Genomic DNA, 23103 nt, shown 5'->3' on the forward strand with positions numbered 1-23103 from the left:
GATAAGAGAGTTCGTAGGTTGTAAGAGTTTTCAGAGGAACAATTTAAAACTACTTAATGCATCAAGGGGTTGTCCTTTCTAGTAATCTGTTTTGTGATCTCCCTTCTTATGTCAGTGTATTCTTGTGTCAATAACTGCAGCGAAAAATTTCTCTTAAACAGCTATGTAGGAACTGCTGTCCTTAAACAAGCAACTGATCCATCTAGCTGACTGTCCTGTCCACAGCAATTGCTTCTAATCGGTGCTTTAGAGAAAGGGAAAAAAGCTCTGATACTGTACTTGCTTCCATTATTTAGCACTTGACATGGCTCTTGTAATATTTATTTTGGCTAAGATAACTGACAGTGGTGTGTTTATTCATACAAGCAAAGCTCGTCATGGCTGTTACAGTAATCATGGATTTCATTATAATTCAAAAATATTCATAACTTTTAGCCATTTTGAGATTTTTCCACGTGGGCAAGTGGATGTGATGGTAATCACTGAACTGATTTCACTGAGCAACTTGAAGTCTGCCAACTGAAACCCTGGGCTACATGGGAAGTTAATATAGAGCAGGAGCTCAGCATTAACATTGTAGTAATACAAAGTGCTGAACTCCATTTGTCCAGAGATGGAGTTACTTTGAATGCTGTTTGGTTTCTGTTTACTTGTTTGTTTTTGCGTTTGTATTATTTGTTTTGAGTTTGCATGAGACTCTTGAAAATTAGTCCTTGTATGTCATTGGGACTTAGAAAATTAATATATGGGCTTGTATTATAAGATTCGTAAAAAGAAAAGGAGTACTAGTGGCACCTTAGAGACTAACAAATTTATTTGAGCTACAGCACGCTGTAGCTCACGAAAGCTTATGCTCAAATAAATTTGTTAGTCTCTAAGGTGCCACTAGTACTCCTTTTCTTTTTGCAAATACAGACTAACATGGCTGCTACTCTGAAACCTATTATAAGATTGTGTCCTTTAAATATAAAGTTTTTTAATTATTTATTGTGGAGAGAAGAATTTCATCAGTTAATAATCATATTTGCTCTGTTTCTTTTGATATTATTATTAGACATAAGTATATGGATCTGATCTGCTGTGTTATTTTAACAATGTTCATATTTGAAATTGATCATCAATAAATCCTACAGTTTGCTGAAAGTGTGCAGTCCTTTGACACGCTTTTAATCTACCTCGTTGTGAGTAGTATGTTGTTACTATTTATTAGCAATAGAAATGTACACAGTACTTCAAAGTACAATTAGAAACAGAGGTCGTTGCCCCCAAAGCTCACAATTTAAATTTGTATTCACCATTGTATTGAAATATTAGAATTTTAAAAATAATCTGATTGCAGAACTTTGACATTCTAAGACTCTAATATAAATGTCAGAATAAGTCTAAATTGTGTTTTCTGGGAGTTTCACTGAGATAAAATGTTTTACTCTTTTTGATCCTTTATCTCCAATGTAATAGTGTAAAATAATGTAAAAATCAGTGGAATTATAGGGCATAATGTCAATGGCCTAGCAAATATGGGCTGCTATTGAGACGATCCAGTGTAGGCAAAAAACGTGGAACTCTTCTACCTTCAGCTAATTGGCTTGAGCTGGGAATAGGACAGAGGTTGCCCTGTAAGGATCTGGGGGAAAGGTACAATATGAATCATCATGTCACACCTTCAATGGCTGATAAAAAAAAAAAACAGTTGAAGGATAGGTGCTGTAATTGTAGCTACTACTAAACTATAATGAAGAGAAATCAGAATTACATAGGGTGGGATCGGAGATTTAAGGTAGATGAGTACAGTGTTAGCTAGTTACTACAGGGAATTATTTTCCAGGTGTCTGGCTGGTGGGTCTTGCCCACATGCTCATAGTATAACTATTTGGGGTCGGGAAGGAATTTTCCCGCGGGTCAGATTGGCAGAGACCCTGAGGGTTTTTCGCTTTCCTCTGCAGCATGGGGCACAGGCCACTTACGGGTTTAAACTAGTGTAAATAGTGGATTCTCTGTAACTTATCATGATTTGAGGACTTCAGTAACTCAGCAAAAGGTTAGGGATCTGTTACAGGAGTGGATGGGTGAGGTTCTGTGGCCTGCAGTGTGCAGGGGGTCAGACTAGAGATTATTATGATGATCCCTTCTGACCTTAAAGTCTATGAGTCTGTTTCTTTTTTGGATGTCCTTAGAAAAGAATGAAAGATGCTATGACATTTAACCCTTGCCATTGATGATGGTGCAAGACATCCCTGTAACCAAAACAGAAAGGCAAGCAATGAAGTCGTCATTAATTGAGAAAGGGAAAATTGTGGCTGGTATTAGATAAATACCTTTTTTTATTGTTTGTATAAATCTAAATAAATATATTAGTTCTCCAGTAGTACTAGTAGTAACATAGTACAATATGGAACAGACAAGTTGACACAAAGGTAAATCTCTGGTTGCATTTTCAGATGATTTAAGTAAGAAGCTAAAACCACTGGGTGACGAGGAGCGAGAGTTTATTCTGGACTTGAAGAAAAAGGAGTGTGAAGAAAGAGGCTTTGACTATGATGGAAGAATCAATGCATGGGATTTACATTATTATATGAACAAGACAGAAGAGCTTAAATATTCCATAGATCAAGAGAAGCTGAAGGAATACTTTCCAGTTGAGGCTGTTACACAAGGCTTATTGAACATTTACCAGGAGCTGCTGGGACTTGTATTTGAGCAGGAAGAAAATGCTCATGTTTGGCATGAGAGTGTTACTCTTTATACAGTAAAAGACGATTCAACAAGAGAAGTTTTAGGTCAGTTCTACTTAGACCTCTATCCCAGGTAATTCTATAATTTATTGCTTTATTTTAAAAGTATTAAGGTGGAGTTAACCTTAGCTGGGGGTGGAGTTATATGAATCTGGAAGTAAACTTTTTTGCTGCTTAAATTCCAGAGTGTTTCTGGGAGGGAAGCATTCATATGGCTACTTGTATTCTATCTGCATATGTCTTCAGTAAGTTTCAGACATGATTCAAACATGATTTAATTGAGGATTGGTCCTGCATTGAGCAGGGGGTTGGACAAGATGACCTCCTGAGGTCCCTTCCAACCCTGATATTCTATGATTCTATGACACCATTCCTTTAAACTTCTGTCTTTGCTGGGTATAGTTATGTTCGGGTCAGAATCCCTGACCCAGACATAAGTGAGATTGCTGGCTAATACTATAGGTGATATTTATTTTTCTCTTTTGTTTGTGCCCTTCACATGGCATGTCACCACTGGTAGAGATGGATGTGTTCCTGTCTTCTGTCCATCAGGCAGGAGATGCTAATCAGGATGAAGGAATTTTTGTATCCTGCTCCACCTCTTTTTAACTCCCTGCAGGTAAACTTCCACTTGCTTTCCGGTTCATGTTGAAGGAACTAAGGAGAACAGCTGGTGCCTTTGGCTGAACCACCCTCTTGGAGCTCATTCAGCCTGAGTCTTCTGGGTAGAGGAAAGAGCAGAGAATCACTCAGGAAATTAAAACTTGACTCTGACCACAATGTGGAACTTTAGTCCTCTATTGTGGGCCCTGGGTGCATCATCTCTCCACAGGTAGCTAGGAGGGCTGTCAAGCGATTTAAAAAATTAATCGTGATTCATTGCACTGGTAAACAATAATAGAATACCATTTATTTAAATATTTTTGGATGTTTTCCACCTCTTTAAATATATTGATTTCAATTATAACACAGAATACAAAATATACAATGTTCCCTTTATACTTATTTTTTATTACAAATATTTGCACCATAAAAAACAAAAGAAATAGTATTTTTCAGTTCACCTCATACAAGTACTGTAGTGCAATCTCTTTATCATGAAAGTTGAACTTACAAATGTAGAATTCCATACAAAAAATACCTGCATTCAAAAATAAAACAGTGTAAAACTTCAGAGTCTACAAGTCCATTCAGTCCTACTTCTTGTTCAGCCAATCGCTCAGACAAACAAGTTTGTTTACATTTGCAGACAGAGCCATCTCTAGGATATGGCGAATCGGGGTGGCCATCCCGGCCCCACGCTTTGGGGGGCCCCGCGGTGGCCACCCGGAATCGTCATAGCCTAGGGACGGCTTTGTGTGTGTGTGTTGTGCAGGGGCTGCTAGGACGGCCCAGGGAGGGTGGGATTGGGGGGGGGGCGGGACCAGGCTGACCCCGGGGGCTTAGAGGGGACCTGGCGCCAGCAGTGAGGGTCGGGCCCACACTCACCGGTGGGAAGCGGCAGCAGCGACCCCAGCCTGCCCCGCTCCTCCCTGCCGGTTTCCGGCATTGCTCTGGGGGGGGGGGGGTCCCAGCCCCCACACCCCCCCAAGGGATGGCCCTGTTTGCAGGAGATAATGCTGTCCGCTTCTTGTTCACAGTGTCATCTGAAAGTGAGAACAGGTGTTTGCATGGCACTGTGGTAGCTGGCATCACAAGATATTTACATGCCAGATGCACTAAAGATTCATATGTCCCTTCATGCTTCAAGCACCCTGCCAGAGGACATGCATCCATGCCGATGACGGGTTCTGCTCAATAACGATCCAAAGCAAATGCCACTAGCAGAAGGTTCTTGTTTGGTGGTTTGGGTTCTGTAGTTTCTGCATCGGAGTGTTGCTCTTTTAAGACATCTGAAAGCATGCTCCACACCACGTCCCGCTCAGATTTTGGAAGGCACTTCAGAGTCTTAAACCATGGGTCGAGTGCAGTAGCTATCTTTAGAAATCTTACATTGGTATCTTCTTTGCGTTTTGCCAAATCTGCAGCGAAAGTGTACTTAAAATGAACAACCTGCTGTCATCATCCAAGACTACTTAACATGAAATATATGGCAGAATGCAGGTAAAATAGAGCCAGAGACAAACAATTCAGTCACAAATTTAATTAACACATTTTTTTAACGAGCGTCATCAGCATGGAAGCATGTCCTCTGGAATGGTGACCAAAGCATGAAGAGGCATAGAAATGTTTAGCATATCTGGCACGTAGATACCTTGCAATGCTGGCTACAAAAGTGCCATGCAAAGGCCTGTTCTCACTTTCTGGTGATGTAAATAAGAAGTGGGCAGCATTATCTCCTGTAAATGTAAACAGAGGTGTTTGTCTTAGCGATTGGCTGAACGAGAAGTAGGACTGAGTGGATTTGTAGGCTCTAAAGTTTTACATTGTTTTATTTTTGAATGCTGGTATTTTTTGTATAGAATTCTACATTTGTAATTAAACTTTCATGATAAAGAGATTGCGCTACAGTACTTGTATGAGGTGAATTGAAAAATACTATTTCTTTTGTTTTTTATGGTGCAAATATTTGTAATAAAAAATAATAATATAAAGTGAGCACTGTACACTTTGTATTCTGTGGTGTAATTGAAATCAATATATTTGAAACTGTAGAAAAAATCCAAAAATATTTAATAGATTTCTTTTGGTATTCTATTGTTTAACAGTGTAATTAAAACTGTGATTGTCGCAATTAATTTTTTAAATCGCAGTTAATTTGTTTGAGTTAATTGCGTGAGTTAACTGCAATTAATCGACAGCCTTAGTACCTACTGATGGGAGCAGGATCAAATTCCTTCTGTCCCCTATCAGTGATCTGTATGTGTCTCCTCTTTGCCTCCTAAGAGGAACCTTGCTTTTATTTCATTATCCCTGTGCCCGTTCCCAGCATATTATCTAGAGACCTCTTCTCCGCTCTAGCTGGCAGGAGGTTGCTCTGTGTCTCGCTCCAGTATCCCCTTGAGGAGAAGTCTGCAAGTGCTTTAGACTGAGCAGGCAAAAATTCTCTGACTCCTTCACCGAGACTCTCCCATCCTTGGGGCAGCTATCAACACCATGCAGGGGAAAAGTCTTTCCCTCTTTAGAAAGAATCTAAAACTCAACTCTTCCTGATAGCCACATCTGTCCAGTCCTGCTGATAACATTGGGCTTATGCCAGGACCTGGTTCCATTGCCACAGTTTCATTCCAGAACCTTAGAATCATAGAATATCAGGGTTGGAAGGGATCTCGGGAGGTCATCTAGTCCAATCCCCTGCTCAAAACAGGACTAATCCCCAACTGAATCACCCCGCCAGGGCTTTGTCAAGCCTGACCTTAAAAACCTATAAGCATGGAGATTCCATCACCTCCCTAGGTAACCCATTCCAGTGCTTCACCACTCTCCTAGTGAAAAAGTTTGTCCTAATATCCAACCTAAACCTCCCCCACTGCAACTTGAGACCATTACTCCTCGTTCTGTCATCTGCTACCACTGAGAACAGCCTAGATCCATCCTCTTTGGAACCCTCTTTCAGGTAGTTGAAAGCAGCTATCAAATCCTCCCTCATTCTTCTCTTCTGCAGACTAAATAAGCCCAGTTCCCTCAGCTTCTCCTGATAAGTCACGTGCTCCAGCCCCCTAATCATTTTTGTTGCCCTCCGCTGGACTCTTTCCAATTTTTCCACATCCTTCCTGTAGTGTGGGGACCAAAACTGGACACACTACTCCAGATGAGGCCTCACCAATGCCGCATAGAGGGAAATGATCACGTCCCTCGATCTGCTGGCAATGCTCCTACTCATACAGCCCAAAATGCCGTTAGCCTTCTTGGCAACAAGGGCACACTGTTGACTCAACCTTTTGGCAATTCCTGCTGAGTCTTCCGTGTTGCAGGGGAGAACTTGGAGATGCTCATCCAATAGTCTTTTCTTTAGTGGAGTGTCAGTCTCACATTGAATGTGATTCCTCTCTAGGCCCCATCTTACCTAAATGTCTCATGTTACTTGGGGCTCTGGAGTGACTAAGGTTTCTCAAAGTGCACTGCCTGTCCCACAGGATCTGCTTCCCAGGGCCCAAAAAGATCCACTTCAGGTGGACTCCATCCTACATCCTAACCCCATGGCCCTAAATTTAAGGGCTTGGTCCTTGAGCAGAGCCTTCTAAAAGTGTTTGAGTATCTCAGGCAAGTTTTTGATCATTTTCTTGAATTCATGCATCCTTCCCATAATATGGAGCTTGGACTTCACTCTCGGTGGTGCAAAAGTCTTTCAGCCTAAAAATCTTTCTTCCTGCCATCCTGGACTTCCTCTAGGCAGGGTTTGACAAGAACATGTCAGCTAGGTACCCTAGAGTGCTGGCCTGTGCACTTAATGGACTTGGTTCTGATAGATGGCTCCCCAGTAGCACAGACCAACTAATCGCCAATTTGCTGAAAGTGGTCTCTTACCTTAGGCCTCCAGTTAAGTCTCCCATGCCTCCATGGAGATTTTGTCTTATTTTTAGATCCCTTTAAACCTCTGAGGTCTCTCCATCTCTATGTGCTGGAAATTGGCTTTTTGCTGGGCAGGGAATGCTACAATTCAGGCTGCGACCTCATATGACATCATTATGCAGGTCCTCTAATCAACGTCCTTCAGTAAAGAAAGGGAAGCGAGGGCCTGGTATTATTAATGTAAAAAGCAAGGGGGAAATGACATTAACTTCTTGCATCATAAAACCGCAATAAGGAAGGGGGAGAGGAATATTTTGGACTTCATGTTTAGTGATTCACTTTTAATTATGACAATTTTTCTAACTGTATTAACTAACAGTTTAATTAAAATCACCTTTTGTTTTAAAATCACATTGCTAAAGCAGCAAACCCTGTTCTTTATTCTTTAAATCTGCTCAAATGCTAGTAACAAAAGCTAATGCTTCACAGAATGGGATTTGTCTTTCATACTGTAATGCTCATGTCTAAGATTAAGTAAAATTAACTTTTAGAAGCAGCAGAGTTATCACTTTTGATTACAGTAATATACTATATAAATAAAAAAGAGGCTTGCAAATGCTGCTCTAAATATTAAAGTGTTGGGATTTAGAAGTACTTTTTCTTTGTGCTCTCAGTAGAATCCTAAGCACAGTGACTTTTATAAAGGTCATAGGACACTATCTTATTGTGGTTTTTCTAAATAAAAGAAAGAGTGTCCCTTCCTCATATAACATCATAGAGGGAAACAGCCCTCTTCCCCATGCTATTTGTGGAAGATAGGCCTATTGTGTAAGGATGGCTTTTGGTATATTTCCTTGCTCAGAGAAGGGAAGTATGGGCATGCAGCGTGCTTTGGTCTCCAGCCTGGCTGCCTACGCTCTGATGGCAGCAGAATGATGTCTGTAGCTGCTCTGGTGACCAACTTCACAAAACCAACATCAGATTGCCCATCATTGCTGCAACATGATGAGGTGAAGACTTACTTCCATGAGTTTGGTCACGTAATGCACCAGATATGTGCGCAGGTAAGTAATGTTTCTATTTCATTAAAATAACTAATTCTTCACAGTCTCTCAAAGTGTTGGTGGGGGAGGGGTAAACCCTGTGATGGGTGTATGGTTTCCTTAAGGTAAGTATTTAAGAGCTTCACGGTAACTTTTCACAGTTGATACTTGTTTTGAGTTTTTGTGTACAAGCCCGGCAGTGAATACAACTTCTGGAAAATGTTCGTGTAACAGCAAATCCTTTTCCCTCTGTACAGCCTGAGCAACTGGGGCTGAGGAATGAGCAGCTCCATGAGGAAGGAACCCTCCCATAGGCAACAGAGCTACTTTGGGGCTTACACTGCAATTGTTGCTTTTGATAGCATCTGCAATGTGTTAGGAACTGTACGGACACAAAAGAAAGCAGAGTCCCTGTCCCAAAGACTGGAAATGGCCGATGAATCCACTGTCCTCACATGCCGCTGATCCCAGTCACTTTCTGCAAGGTGGCGGCACACACATAGGGAGCCCTCACAAAGCTGCTCTTCTTAGTACAGAGGGTGCATACATCCCCTACTTGAGCTTCCTGAATGCTACCTTTATTCCTCCCTCCACCATGTAGCAGAGTCACACCAGTCCTGCAGCAGTCAGGAGCCTCCACATAAGCAGAAAGGCTGGAATTGGCCTGGAGACTTGTGATAAAAATATAAATAAGCTGCTTAGTTTCATCTTTAGTTGAACCGCATTTAAGATTGATTCTGCTATGATGATAATACATTTATTATTAGTCCAATTAATTTGTTTCCCTTTGTTTGAAAAGTATAGCCTTCAGTGTTTCTTCTTAAAAACTGTAAATTCTGTACCATCAGCCACCAGTCCAGAACTCATGTGGTTGCACTCTGGCCTCTTTAACCAATAGGTAGCAGCACAAATAAAATGTCAAAGGTATTTAGCATACTTAGGATTTCATTTCCTGGCTTCCAGTCCCAGGTAGAACTTCCACAGAACAAGGAACATATAAATCTACTGGCTAAATTTGGAATTAAACAAGTTGGATTCTGAATTCAGAGCTAACAGCTAAATTTTGTACATATCTTTTCTCTCCCGGCTTGTCTGTGAAAAATGGGAAGAATCCAGCTATTCACTCTTGCCTCAAGATATCTAGGAAACACAGTTTCGGAGTGCAAAAATTAAAGAGAAAACCCTGCCCCTTCCTCCACAGCTACGGAGGGATTCCTGGTGACTGGAACACATGTGGATCTGCTGCAGAAATGAGAGTAGGATTTGAAGGAACCAAATAGGGATGCGCTTCCCTGGCACAGAGTGATTTAGAAGACTAAGGGACATTTCATTCATGCTGCCAATGGATTTCACTTCTTTCAAGCCCAGTGGCACCCCCTAGTTCAAAAATATTGTGCAGTATTTCAGGTGCCAGCATACTCCTACAGAATTAACAAAATTGGAGGGATAGTGCTCAACAGGATAAATGAGTCAAATGAAATCCCTGAAGCAGGTCTAAATGCATTAGAACTAAAGTATTATACAGCAATTATACAAGTTAATCACTGAGTTACTTTTGTGATAGAACAAAATTTTGTAGCATGTTTACAAAGTAATTATATTGAGTAAATTAGATTTATTTTTAGGGTTGTCAATTAATTGCAGTTAATGCATACAGTTAACACAAAACAAATTAACTAGATTTAAAAAGTCGCAGTTAATCCCTTGTTGTAATCACACTGTTAATAATAGAATACTAATTAAATTTATTATAACTATTTTTGGATGTTTTTCTACATTTTCAAATATATTGATTATAATTACAACACAGAATATAAAGTGTACAGTGTTCACTTTATATTATTATTTTTATTACAAATATTTGCACTGTCTACTCAGTCGTACTTCTTGTTCAGCCAGTCGCTCAGACAGACAAGTTTGTTTATGCTCCCCGCTTTTTATTTACAGTGTCACCTGAAAGTGAGAACAGGTGTTCGCATGGCACTGTTGTAGCCAGCGTTGCAAGGTATTTATGTGCCAGATATGCTAAACTTTCGTATGCCCCTTCATGCTTCGACTTGTAGGCTCTAAAGTTTACACTGTTTTGATTTTGAGTGCAGTTATGTTAAAAAAAAAAATTCTAAGTTTGTAGGATGCACTTTCATGGTAAAGAGATTGCATTACAGTACGTGCATGAGGTGAATTGAAAAATACTATTTCTTTATTTTTTTACAGTGCAAATATTTGTAATAAAAATAATATAAAGTGAGCATTGTACACTTTTTATTCTGTGTTGTTATTGAAATCAATATATTTGAAAATGTAGAAAAACATCCAAAATATTTATAATACATTTAAATTGGTATTCTATGATGGTTTAACAGTGTGATTAAAACGGCGGTTAATTGCAACTATTTTTTCAATCTCGTGATTAACTGCAATTTTTTAAAATTGTTTGATGGCCCTAGTTATTTTGTGATGTCATGGGGCAATGCTGAAATGTAATTATATTGCTATAATATGTCATGTAAGAGAGAGTAAGAAAAATAGACCTGTTTCTGAGTTCCTGTGACTAAGAATCACTGCATGATATATTGTTTTGGTTAGTTTTCTCATTGCTTATAATTTAATTTAACTTTTCTTCTTCCCTCTCTTAAAGTTTGAGGCTATTTTAACATTGATCTTTCTTGTAATACAGCTGTTTATAATTCTGCCCTGTTTTTACACCATCACAGTTTTGGCACCTTACACAGGTTGACATTTACTAGATATATGATCTAATCTCATTTATATTTTAATTTAATATAATGCAGGGTTTTTTGTTGTGTTTTTGTTTCTTTGCTTGTTTTTTGTTTTTGTTAGACCGATTTTGCTCGATTTAGTGGAACTAATGTGGAAACAGACTTTGTAGAAGTTCCTTCACAAATGTTTGAGAACTGGGTATGGGAAAAAGAACCTCTACAGCAAATGTCAAAACATTATAAAGATGGGAGCCTTGTTGCAGATGCTCTTCTTGAGAAACTTGCTGCCTCTAGAATGGCCAATACAGGTATTTTTTTTCTTTTACATACCAAAAGCATTCATGAAATGGTAGGAAAGACATAGGGCAATATCCTGCATAATAGAGAATAGGCATATGCCTTAGATAGCAGTCTCTTCTTCCTTCACTGTGTATCCACCTCCCCCATGACTGCTATTGAGAGGTAAGCGCACCTCTAGAGAAGAAAGGCCCATTAGATTATACCTTGGAAATGAGTGCAAAAACTGCTTAAATGCTGAGATTTACTGTAAAAAAAAATCTGATATCTTAATTGTGTTCAAACTGTGAGAAAAATACAATTTGTAACAGCAACTCCTTCCAACAGCCTTTCCAACCTTTTTTTAATTATTCATTTCAGCTAAGAGGAAGAACAATTAATGCACTAGACTGGGAGTCTGGAGACTTTCCTGACTGCTACTATCTCTTTCTGATTATTATTATTTGTGCTGTGGTGAAACCCCACCCCCCAAAACCACTACCAGGATTATGCTTGCTGTTGAACAGACACACAGAAAGACATTATCCCTGCTGTCCAACATGTGTGTATAAAAAAACAATAAGAAGGGAAGTAGGATAGAGGACAAAGGTAACAGTAATGAGAGCATGTGTTTACAGAGGCTTACCTATGTGTCTACCTTAAAAGTTCCAAATGACTTAAAATTGCTTTTTGTCAAATATCAACAACCCCCTCAAGTCCTCTTCCTAGCTATTGTCACTTGGCAATTTCCTTTGGCACAGACTTCCTGTGTGTACATGGGTAAGTCTCTGTGCTTGATTCTCTGTCTTTAAAATGAAAATGATATTTATTGTCCTCACTGGATTTTACAGTGCCTAACTCATTAATGTGTATAATGCATGTTGAAATCCTTGGATGGCTGATACCATAGAAACCCAGCGTATTACTATAACATTTATAAACCAAATGCCCTTCTACCATTAGGTCTTTTGACTCTTCGTCAGATTGTTTTGAGCAAGGTTGACCAGTCCATTCATACCAAATCGTCTGCTGACCCTGCAGATGAATATGCCAAGTACTGCATGGAGATTCTGGGAATTTCTGCAACCCCAGGTATGTAAAAGTAAAGTTTTCATGCAGGATGTCTTACTGCTTCAGATAAGCATACAGTACCTTCACAGTAGGTCTTATAGCAAATCAGGTGAATATGGTTTAGAACAGAAATCCAGTTTATGAAACTGAACTCCTTACTTTGAAATAAGACAAGAAAGGTCATTAATGTTATTACATCAAAAATATCCATTTGCAGCTAGGATATATTCCAGATTAATACATTAATGCCCTTCTAAATCTGAAGCACTATTATATGTTAAAGGGATGATTACATTTGATGTCAACATTAATAATTTGTTAATGTTTCTTTCTTCTTCAAGAGCTTGTTCATATCCATTCCATATTAAGTGTGCGCGCACCATGTGCACTGTTGCCAGAAATTTTTCCCTTAGTGGTATCTGTCGGGACAGCTCTTGCGCCCTCTGGAGCTGCACACTCATGTGCCGGTATAAGGGTCGCCGCCAACCTTGCACCCTCTGTTCCTTCTTACCGCCCATGACAGTTGCTTGAATGACCCTTTTTGCTGTGGCAAGTTTTCTTCCCAGTGGTTTTTGAACTCTAACTCTTTGTACTTAGTTGTCAGCTTTTAGTGTATATAGTTTTTGTAATTAGTATTAGCGTAGTTAGTGTAAATAGTTCCTGTTGTTGAAGGACTCCTTCACCCCAGGCTTCAAAGCTTCTGCTTCCTGTGGCAAACCTATGCCCATGAGTGACTCGCCCTCCAGCTGCTTGAAGTGCTTGGGGGAAACTCACATGGACGAGTATCAGATCTTTTGGGACTTCAGACCCTCCACTAAAAAGGAAAGAGACATTAGGCTGAAAACTAGCCTCATGGAAGCCACCCTCAGAGCCGCGCCGCTCTGATTCAGTTCTGAGCACTTAGGCATCAGTGAGAAGTGCTCCTCTGGCACCAAGCTCTTCCTGGCACTGTTCACTATCTCCGGTGCCAAAGAAGAAGCACAAAAAGCAGCACATCAATGGAGGGCGCTTGCCAGTGCACAAGAAAGACAAGTGTGGGGAAAGCAGCACAGTGAGATCCGTGCCAGGCCATTCTTCCACTCCTGGGCCCGCAGTATCACCACTGATTTTGCCTAGAGTGTTGAGTCTGGTGCGGGACCCTCCAACGACACCCGGAAGCCACTGTGGCATTAGCAGTCTGACTGTTCTGTCAACCCCGGAAGCTTTCCAGGTGGCGAGGGGGCTACTTTCTCTCCTGGTCACCTTAACTCCATTGGGACACTTCCAGCTCCAATGTCCAGAAGCAGGAAGGAACAAGGAGCTCCTTTCTGGCACCCTCTAGCGGCAAGTTGACCTGATCCCAGTGTCCTAACCATTTATGGTCCGCTGCTGGTCCCTGGATCTCCAGCACCACAGGGTGGCAGAATCAGGTACTGCTCCAAGAGCAGACTCCTCCTCTTAATTCCAAGGGAAACCATACGTGCAGCCTAAGGCTCACCACCGGTACCCAGCCTATGAACCACTGGACTTTGGTACCAGTCCCCATACCAACACCTGGCCAGCAGGTCACTGACCAATGTAGTGGCCTTACTGGAACCCCTGGGAGATTCCCCCCAGGCACTGGGGCCTCACTCCCATAGTTCCTACTCAGGGGTTTCCAAGAGTTGGGCTGCTGGCACTTGCCACTGGCCCCCAACTCTGTACTGACCCTTGTAACAATGTTCAGGAGATGACTCTGGTGGATGTCATTGAGACTAAAGAAGAAGAGGGATCCCCTCCTCTGGTGCAAGCCTCCTCCTCCTCTCCAGGACAATTTCAGGGCCCATCAGGACCTCCTGAAGTGGGCAGCAGCGAAGCTGGGTCTGGAAATTGAGGACCTTAAAGAGACATCATACAGCCTTATTGATATCCTGGCTGCAGCAGCTCCCTCCAAGGTGGCCTTACCCATCAATGAGGCTGTGAAAGGACCGATCAAGATCCTGTGGCAAACTCCTTCTTCTTTGCCCCCCATCTCAAAGAGGGCAGAGAAGAAGTATTACGTGCCAGCGAGTGGGTTCAAATACTTGTACTCGCACCCTCCTCTAGGGTCCCTGGTTATGTCTGGAGCAAACAAGAGGGACAGGCAGGGACAGTTGAGCGCTACCCGTAAACAAAAAGACTCCAAGAAACTGGACTTTTTCAGAAAGGTTTATTTAAAGGGTAGCCTTCAACTACATATCTCTAACCAGCAAGTTTTGCTGGAGAGATATGATTTATAATCTGCGGTACTCCCTGGCTAAATTTAAAAATTCTGTCCCAATATTCAAGGCAGGAGTTCACTGCCCTTTTGGAAGAGGCTAAGAATGTGGCCAGGACCTCTCTCCAGGCGACTTTGGATGCAGCCAACTCGGCAGCCAGGACAATGGCCTCCGCTATCACCATGAGGTAGTTGTTCTTGGTTCCAATTCTCGGAGCTTCCTCACATGGTCCAACAATCTATCCAGGACTTCCCCTTCGAAGGCTCCTCTCTATTCTTGGAGCAGACAGACACTGACTTCACAGCCGGACGGACTCAAGGGCCACCCTACAATCCTTAGGCCTTTATGCTCCGTTGGTTTCCAGGAAGCACTTCAGGCCCCAGCAGCCTCCTCATTTCTTGATGCCTCCAAGACAAGAGCCCTACAAAAGAAAAGGGAGAGGTTAAGTGGTGCCAACCGCTCTCATCCACCTTAACCTCCCAGCTGGGGTCTCAGAGGTACTCTGGGGCCTTTTGAAGGTGCACCTGAGGGCATTACCACAAGTCGCTGCTTCAAGATCCGTCTCCCCTTTTATTTTTGGACCGTCTGTCCCATTTCAGCCCAGCATGGTCATAGATAACATTGGACTGTTCAGTTCTAAGTACAGTGACAGTCAGCTGTATCCTTCAATTTTATCCACCTCTTCCTCCCACCTCTCTTCAGTGACCCTTCTCACAAGCAACTCCTCTTCTACAAATGGGGTCTGTGGAGGAGGTTCCACAAGATTAGGGAGGAAAGGGGTTTTACTCATGATATTTCCTAATTCCAGAGGGGGCCTCCAGCCCATTCTGGACCTGTCTCGCCTCCTCAGATATCTCAAGAAACTGAGGTTCCGCATGGTCTCCTTAGCCGAGACTGGTACGCTACCCTCAACTTAAAGGACGCATACTTTCACATTTCTATCTTCCATGGCCACAGAAGGTTTCTCAGGTTTGTCATGGGTCAGCGCCACTACCAATTCACCACTCTTCCCTTCGGCCTGTCAGCAGCCCCTGGTTTTCACAAAGTGTATGGCAGTAATATCAGCTTTCCTCAGATGGTGAGGCATCTAGGTCTACCCATATCTCCAACAACTGGCTGATCAAAGGTTGGTCACGGACTCAAGTTCAGAACAGCATCAGCGTGTTCCAAGCCACCTTCTGAATGCTGGGTTTACTGATAAATGAACAGAAGTAAACTCTTGTCCCGGCTCAGAGTATAAAATTTATTGGGGTGATGCTCAACTTGACCCAAGCCAGGGCCTTCCTACCAGAGGCCTGATCCCGGACCATGTCGGACCTGATATCCAATATCATGGTCCACCCAATTACGACAAGTCAGGTTTGCCTCAAGCTACTGGGGCACATGGCGCTGTGTACTTACATGGTTCAACACGCAAGACTGCGCCTCTGGTCCCTCCAGATGTGGCTTGCATCAGTATATTCCCTAAGCAGACACCACGTGGACTCTGTGCTCACAGTTCCTCCCCTAGTCCTTGCCTCCCTGAAATGGTGGAAAGACCCAAGATTGTTAATGATGAGGGTTCCCTTTGTTACCCGTCAGCTGTCAGTAGCTTTAATCTCAGATGCGTCAGACCTAAGGTGGGGAACCCACCACAACAACTTCTTGCGACCAGAGGCCCTGAGTCCTGAAAAACTCTCCCTGCCCATAAACGTCAGGGAGCTCAAGGTAGTACGCTTAGCTTGCCAAGTGTTCCTTCCCCAGATCTTAGATGAGGTGGTGCAAGTCCTGACAGACACTACTGCAACCATGTTCTATATCAGCAAGTAGGGAGAGGCCCGATCTTTGGCCCTATGTCAAGAGGCCATCTGTCTATGGGACTTCTCCGCAAAGCACACCATTCATCTCGAGGCATCACATCTATTGGGACCCCAGAATGTACTGGCGGATCACCTCAGCAAATCCTTTTCCACTCACCATGAGTGGTTTCTTCCCCCGTAAGTCACCAGATTCATCATCCAAAGGTGGGGACCTCCAAAGGTGGACTTGTTTGCTATGAGACAGAAGAGGAAATTCCATCAGTTTTGCTCGCTGCACGGGCACAGCCTGGGCTCCCTCTCCAATGCTTTCTTGGTGCCATGGACAGATATCCTATTCTACGCCTTTCCCCCGATCCTTCTGGTTCACAATGTCCTCCTAAAAGTCAAACAAGACAAGGTGAGAGTTATTCTGATAGCCCCAGCATGGTCTGGCCAACACTGGTTTGGCACGCTCCTCTATCTGTCAATAGCTATTCCACTCTCGCTCCCACTCCATCCAGACCTAATCTCACAAGACCACGGCTGGTTGCTTCACCCGAACTTCACCTCCCTGCACCTAACTGCATGGATGCTGCTTGGCTGAACCCAGAGGTACAGGCTTGCTTGGAACAGATCCGGCAAGTCTTGCTAGGTAGTAGAAAGCCATCCACCAGGGCTACCTGGCCAAGTGAAAACTCTTCTCAACATGGGCACCTCAACAAGCTCCCTCTCCATCTCAGTTTTCCCTTCAGTCTTTCTTGACCTACTTGCTCCACTTAAAGCAGCATGGCCTGGCCCTTGCGTCTATCAAGGTACACTTAGCAGCCATCTCTCAGCCTTCCACCCACCGGTGAACGGTCAGTGTTCTCCCACAAGATGATGGTATGATTTCTCAAGGGGATGGAGAGGCTCTATCCTCAGGTCTGTGAGCCAATCCCCCCATGGGCCTTAAACCTGGTTCTGTGGAGACTCATGGATCCCCCCCCTTCAAGCCGCTAGCATCATACCCCCTGCTGTTTCTCTCTTTCTGGGTCACCTTCTTGGTGGTGATCACCTCAGCCAGAAGGGTCTCTGAAATCAAGGCCCTTATATCAGAACTGCCGTACATAGTGTTTTTCAAAGTCAAAGTCCAACTGTGCCCCCACCCGGCCTTCCTCCCAAAGGTGGTGTCACAATTCCATAACAACCAGGCCATTTTCCTGCCAGTCTTCTTCCCAAAACCTCACAAGAGCTCTGAGGAATGGTGGCTTCACTCACTGGATGTTAGGTGTGCCCTTGCCTTCTATATGCAAAGGACTAAACCCTTCCGGAAATCCACATAACTCTTTGTAGTAATAGCAGAAAGGATGAGAGGGCTACTTGTTTCGGCCCAAAGGATCTCATCCTGGATAACCCCCTGTATTCAGGCTTGCTATGAGCAGGCGAATGTCCCACCTTCGGCCATCTTAACTGCTCACTCCACAAGAGCCCAGGCTTCGTCAGGGCAGTGTTCCTTGCACAGGTCCCAATCCAGGACATCTGTAGGGGTGCAACCTGATCATCCGTACATACCTTCACATCTTGCTACACCATCACAACAACAGGCCAGGGATGATGCCAGTTTCGGGAGAGCAGTGTTGCTGCCTGCATGTCCATGAACTCCGAGCCCATCTCCGAATGTACTGCTTGGGGGTCACCTACCATGGAATGGACATGAGCAAGCAATCAAAGAAAAAACAGTTACTAACCTTTCCGTAACTGTTGTCCTTTGAGATGTGTTGCTCATGTCCATTCCACAACCTACCCCTCTGTCAGAGTTAACGGTAAGAAGGAACCGAGAGGGTGCATGTCTGGCTGCGCCCCTTTTACCGGTGCATGAGCATGCAGCTCCAGAGGGCACTAGAGCCAGCCTAATGGATACCACTAAGGGAAAAATCTCCAGCAACAGTGCTTATGGCACACACACACCTAACATGGAATCGACATGAGCAACATCTCAAAGAACAACAGTTATGGAAAAGTTAGTAACCATTTTTTAATTTGCTTTTTAAGGAACAAACATGCCGGCTACTTTTGGACATTTGGCAGGTGGATATGATGGCCAATACTATGGCTATTTGTGGAGTGAAGTTTTTTCCATGGATATTTTTTATAGCTGCTTTAAACAAGAAGGAATAATGAATCCAAAGGTAAGATAGGAACTAGCTTTTTAGTATATACCAGTAGTGAATTTTTTAAATTTCAGAATTAGCTATTGTATAAGCTCCAAAACTAGATTATAATCAGCAAATCAGTAGGTTTTAACGTTTTAGGCCTTTCTTATGGTATGTATTGTGACAAAGCTCTGTCCTTGCCTCCCTGGGTCCCGCGTTTCCTGGTGGATTTCGCTAGCCTCAGAGGCTCACTGTGACCCTCCATGTAACTCTTCTCTCTCTAGAGACAAGGGTCACAGTCTACTGAGCCATTTTCATCATAAGCCAGCAAGGGAGGTGAGGAGAAGTTATCCTTCCTTGCACAGTCTCTGTTGTCTCCCAGTCTCAGTGATTAATCAGGGGGCAAAGGTGGGGAGAGCCCAGGCCCACCCTCTACTCCGGGCTCCAGCCCAGGGACCCTAATAGTCTCAGCTATGGGAGCTGACCTTTTAGAAACATGACATGTACAATTCCCTGGGCTACTTCCCCCACAGCAGCCCTCACTTCCTCAAGCTCCACTTCATCCTTAACTCAGGGCCTCCTTCCTTGTGCCTGATATGGTGTGTACTACTCAGTCTCTCCAACAGTGCAACTTCCTCCCACAGCTCCTGACATGCACACCCACCTGACTGACTGGAAGGCTTTTAACTAGTTTCAGCCAGCCCCTGATTGGCTTCAGGTGTCCCAATCAACCTAGCGTTCTCCCTGCCTTCTGGAAAGTTCTTAATTGGCCCCAGGTGTCTTAATTGACCTGGAGCAGCTGCCATTTCACTTATCCTGGTACCAGGAATTTGTTTAGCCTGGAGCTAATATATCTATCTCCCACTACTTTTCTATAGCCATCTGGCCTTGCCCCGTGACAGTATCAAATCCACTACATTAATAAAAAAGTTTATAAATGGTTTAATTTTATAGTAGAAAATCTGTATTTTAAGGGCATTTGTGTTTTATACAATTCTTGGCTATAAAGTTAAATATTTAAAACTTGTATAAGATATATGGCTCCTGTGGTTTGTTAGGAGATGATTTCCACTTTCCCCTTTATTTTACACTGCACAGTATGGGAGAGCACACTGTCTCATGGTAAAAGATTATGCATGGTCTGCTGCTATAAAAGTTGTATGACACTAGTGCCATCTTTCCATTAATAGCAACTCACCTATGTGTTTTGTTATGCAATTACCATTCAGAGTATGGAAATCTAAATCTATTTTGGGGCTCCCCTTTTGCAGCACAGTATAATTTACTACTCTGTCAGATCAGTTGAAGCATTTTGTGATTTGGTTTCTTTGTTTGGTTTTCACAGGTTTAAAAATACATTCCCTCAAAAGGCTTTGAATCTTAAATTACTGGTTCATTCTAGAGCTGCTGTTTTACTCCTTTGTAGGCCTTGACCTCTTCTTTTCACAGCACAAAGGAAGGATGGCTGTTCTAGTGGTTAAGGTGCTAGCCTGGGACTTGAGAGACCTGTATGTAATTTCCTGTTCTTACACAGACTTCCTCTGTGACCTTGGGCTAAATCCATAGAGGGATTATTCACAAAGTGGACAACTGCCATTTATATGCCTAAATTCAAAATTTAGATTCTCAGAATCCTTGTTCGGCTGCTGCCTAATCCTGCAGGTGCCTAAATTGCCACTGGTAAAGCCCCCTAAGTGCCTACGTTTCTGTCGCTGGGTATACACCCATCTGCTGCGTTAGGCCCAGTTGGTCCTCAGACTAATCATTCCCTGCCTCGCTCACCTGTGAGGCCTGATCTGGTAGGTGTACTTCAAGCATGCCTACTGGATTGAGCTTCACAAAAAGTGGAGGTGGTGTGGTGGTGCAAATCTCCCTTGTATAACCTTTAACCTAATAGTTAGAGCACTCACCCATGGTGTGGAAGGCCCAAGTTCAAATCCTCCCCCTCTGCTTGATGGGGGCAGGGATTTGAACCCAGGGCTTCTACTTCTCAGGTGAATCCTCTGACCACTGACCTTTGAGGTGGGTCTCGATCTCTCCTGGTGAAGCTCTTCCATTTTTTGCATATAAATAGTCAGCAGGCCAGAGACAGAGAGTGAGAATGATTCTATAGCCCAGTGGTTAGGTCACTAACATGGGATGTGGGAGATTCAAGTCCCTGTTCCACTGAACTAAAGTTATAAGGGCTTTACCACCCGCCCCCTTTTTTACAAGAAAGGGTCTCAGTGCCTAACTCCAGGAGAGGGTTTGTGGCTGTAAATGCTGAGAGGAGGGAGGCACCTGCCTCTGGCCTGGAGTTAGGTTCCTAGCTCCCTTTGAGGAGTGGGGCTTAGGCTTCACCCCTCTCCTTGTGGGTACCTTAATTAGCTCCCTGTTCAACATGCTGGCTTTTGTTAATCCCATTTGTAGGCACCTGATTCTCCCCATGCATTGTATAGGGATCCTGGGCACCTAACTCAGTGCTATGTATTCCACTAGACCGAGGGGCACCTAATAGTTAGGTATTGCAATGCTGAATCTAAGTCCCATTTATGGATCTAGCCCCTTAGGTCTTCCCTTTTCTGTTCCGTGTGCTCTCTCTTTGCATAGGCACAATCCATTTTCTAAGTGTCTCTGAAAGATGACTCAGAGTTTTGACTATTCAAAATTTTCCCAAATTGCTCTGTGACTTTTGTTTCTCCCGATGCATTAAAGTGTCTTGTATTCTGAGTTTTATTTAGGGGTTTTTTTCTGGACTTTTTTCTCTTTATATGAGAGGCTTAAAAATAATTTGTCTTTTCAATGATCGTACCACTACCAAATGGATATTCACTGTGCTTCAGCTACATAGCTTCTTGGTGCCTTTCTTTAGCGTGAGGCCTTCTGGAAACTCTCTTTATGAAGAAGAGGAGAAAAATAGTTATTTCACTGCAGTCTGTGACCTTTTATCTTTGTTCAGCTGCTCATATAACTTTTTAAGAGGGATCTACTATGTGAGAGCTACTTGGGGAAGGCTTTTTTTTTTCCTTCATTAAAGTAACCTCATCTCCAAATCAGATCTGTTTAACCAGTTGTCCTTTCTGGTTGCATTCTTTAGAGGCATAATAGAGTTTCCCTGATGGGACCAACAACTCTCCGTAAACAAATATCAGATACTCTAATAAGCTAAAATCTTTTCTTATTTCAAACAAAAACAGCCACCCCCAGGTACCCAATTAGGTTTCTTGCTACAGCAGCAATTTCAAATAAGACCTCCAAATAATTTCAATTTCAGAAATTCATGAAAGGAAGGCAGTTACTAGCATATCACAAGACTGGGGTTTTTAGAACCTCAGCTTACCTCTTCCTGTCAGAATGAAACTGAGGTTTCACTTCCTGCATAAGCAGCTATCACATTAACAACTTGAGTGTTAGAAACTGTATTTTTAATGATCACTCATACTCTTCTGAACTCTGTAGCTTTATTATTGTCAGACTCCTCAATCCCTACAGATTTTATTGAGGAATCTCTACTCTCTCAAGAACTGGGAGATGTGATTACCTATATGATGCAGTAAAAGATTTGTTCCACTGATACCACAGATTTTTTTTTTTTCCAAATTACTCTTTACTCTCCAAAGAACAAAGGCTCGATTCTGTATTAGACTTCCGGAGACTAACTCAAGCAGTAAAATATAAGCAACACATCAGTATGTTCGCTCTTCAATAAGTTATCCAGACAGTGCACCTGGTAAGTCAAGGTAGCCTCAATACATTTCCTAGAGTTTTTAAAGAGAGATGTTAAAGATTCAGAGGAAAAAATTCTTCCCCTCTTTTCCCTCCATTGGAAGAGAAGGTTCAAAACACAGCAGAATTGCTATGGTTCTGCTGCATGGGGGAAAGCCATGCAGGAGCTTCCAGACATATCTGGATCATATGCCTAAATCCACAATTAAGGGCAGTCATGGCTGCTCTGAGTCAAACCATGAAAGGTTTAGAAATAATTTTTTTCTCCTGCTGCCCCAACCTATCTTGGAATCCCTGTGGAAAGACCATTTACTCAAGCTTTTCTCAGGGAATGGGCTTGAAAGATGGTAAAGAAACAGCAGTATTAACCATAGTAGTCCAACTACTACAGCCAGATTTTTCAATGTGTTAGAGACCATATGGTGGGAAATGAAGCTAAGGAGTGAAACAACAGCATAGAGGTCTGTACAGTTTCCAAAAAGATGATCAAACCTTAGAATTCAACCAATAAACAGGACCTTCACTTAGTCCTTCAGCACAGCTATCAAGAAGTTGTATAGTCTTAACAGACAACCTATTAGTGATGTATTATCTATGACAAACAAGGAAGCACCTTATCCTAATTCTTCTTCAGTCAGGAAGCCAAATAGATCTAGGAACCCTGCATGAAGAGAAACATCTTCCCATTGGCATTCATATCTCAGAGGTCCAAAATGCTACAGGAAGATTCTTTAACTAACTATGAATGGGAACTAGTACTGAAGAGGACTTCAGATGTTGTAACGTGCCTCTTGCCTTTCTTGTTCAGGTAGTTCTGATAACTAATTATTGCTTCAGGAGTTACTGGCTAATTCTGTTAAAGGTGTCCGCTTAAACAGAAGCAGTGTTGGTGCTTGGCTGTTGTTGCATCCAAACAAATATTCCTCTCACACCTATCACTTCTATGAGATGGCATAATAGGTACTATAATAGAAACAA

General features: G+C 42.6%; 1 protein-coding gene and 1 long non-coding RNA gene across 7 annotated transcripts in view; one reads left to right on the plus strand and one right to left on the minus strand.

Moving 5' to 3' along the window:
* NLN (neurolysin) overlaps positions 1–23103 on the plus strand; it is a 69274-nt gene that overhangs the window by 40379 nt on the left and 5792 nt on the right. For both annotated transcript variants that reach the window (XM_007058998.4, XM_043546958.1), the window contains exons 8-12: positions 2439–2805; positions 8047–8248; positions 11069–11255; positions 12187–12315; positions 18320–18456. In XM_007058998.4, coding sequence (XP_007059060.2) covers positions 2439–2805; positions 8047–8248; positions 11069–11255; positions 12187–12315; positions 18320–18456 — 1022 coding nt within the window. The remainder of the gene's footprint in view (positions 1–2438; positions 2806–8046; positions 8249–11068; positions 11256–12186; positions 12316–18319; positions 18457–23103) is intronic.
* The window catches only part of LOC114019326, a 51388-nt gene continuing 42732 nt past the window's right edge, over positions 14448–23103 (minus strand). The window contains exons 2-5 of one of the 5 annotated variants that reach the window (XR_006290983.1): positions 17840–17964; positions 16467–16542; positions 15912–16031; positions 14448–14931 (exon numbers count right to left, since the gene is read on the minus strand). This is a non-coding gene — a long non-coding RNA (uncharacterized LOC114019326). Of the gene's footprint in view, positions 14932–15911; positions 16032–16466; positions 18325–23103 lie in introns of those variants that run through there. The other 4 variants (XR_005225952.2, XR_003564422.3, XR_006290984.1 and 1 more) reach the window with 4 other exon arrangements.

The sequence above is a fragment of the Chelonia mydas genome, chromosome 5, assembly GCF_015237465.2.
Source record: "Chelonia mydas isolate rCheMyd1 chromosome 5, rCheMyd1.pri.v2, whole genome shotgun sequence".
Lineage (NCBI taxonomy): Eukaryota > Metazoa > Chordata > Testudines > Cheloniidae > Chelonia > Chelonia mydas.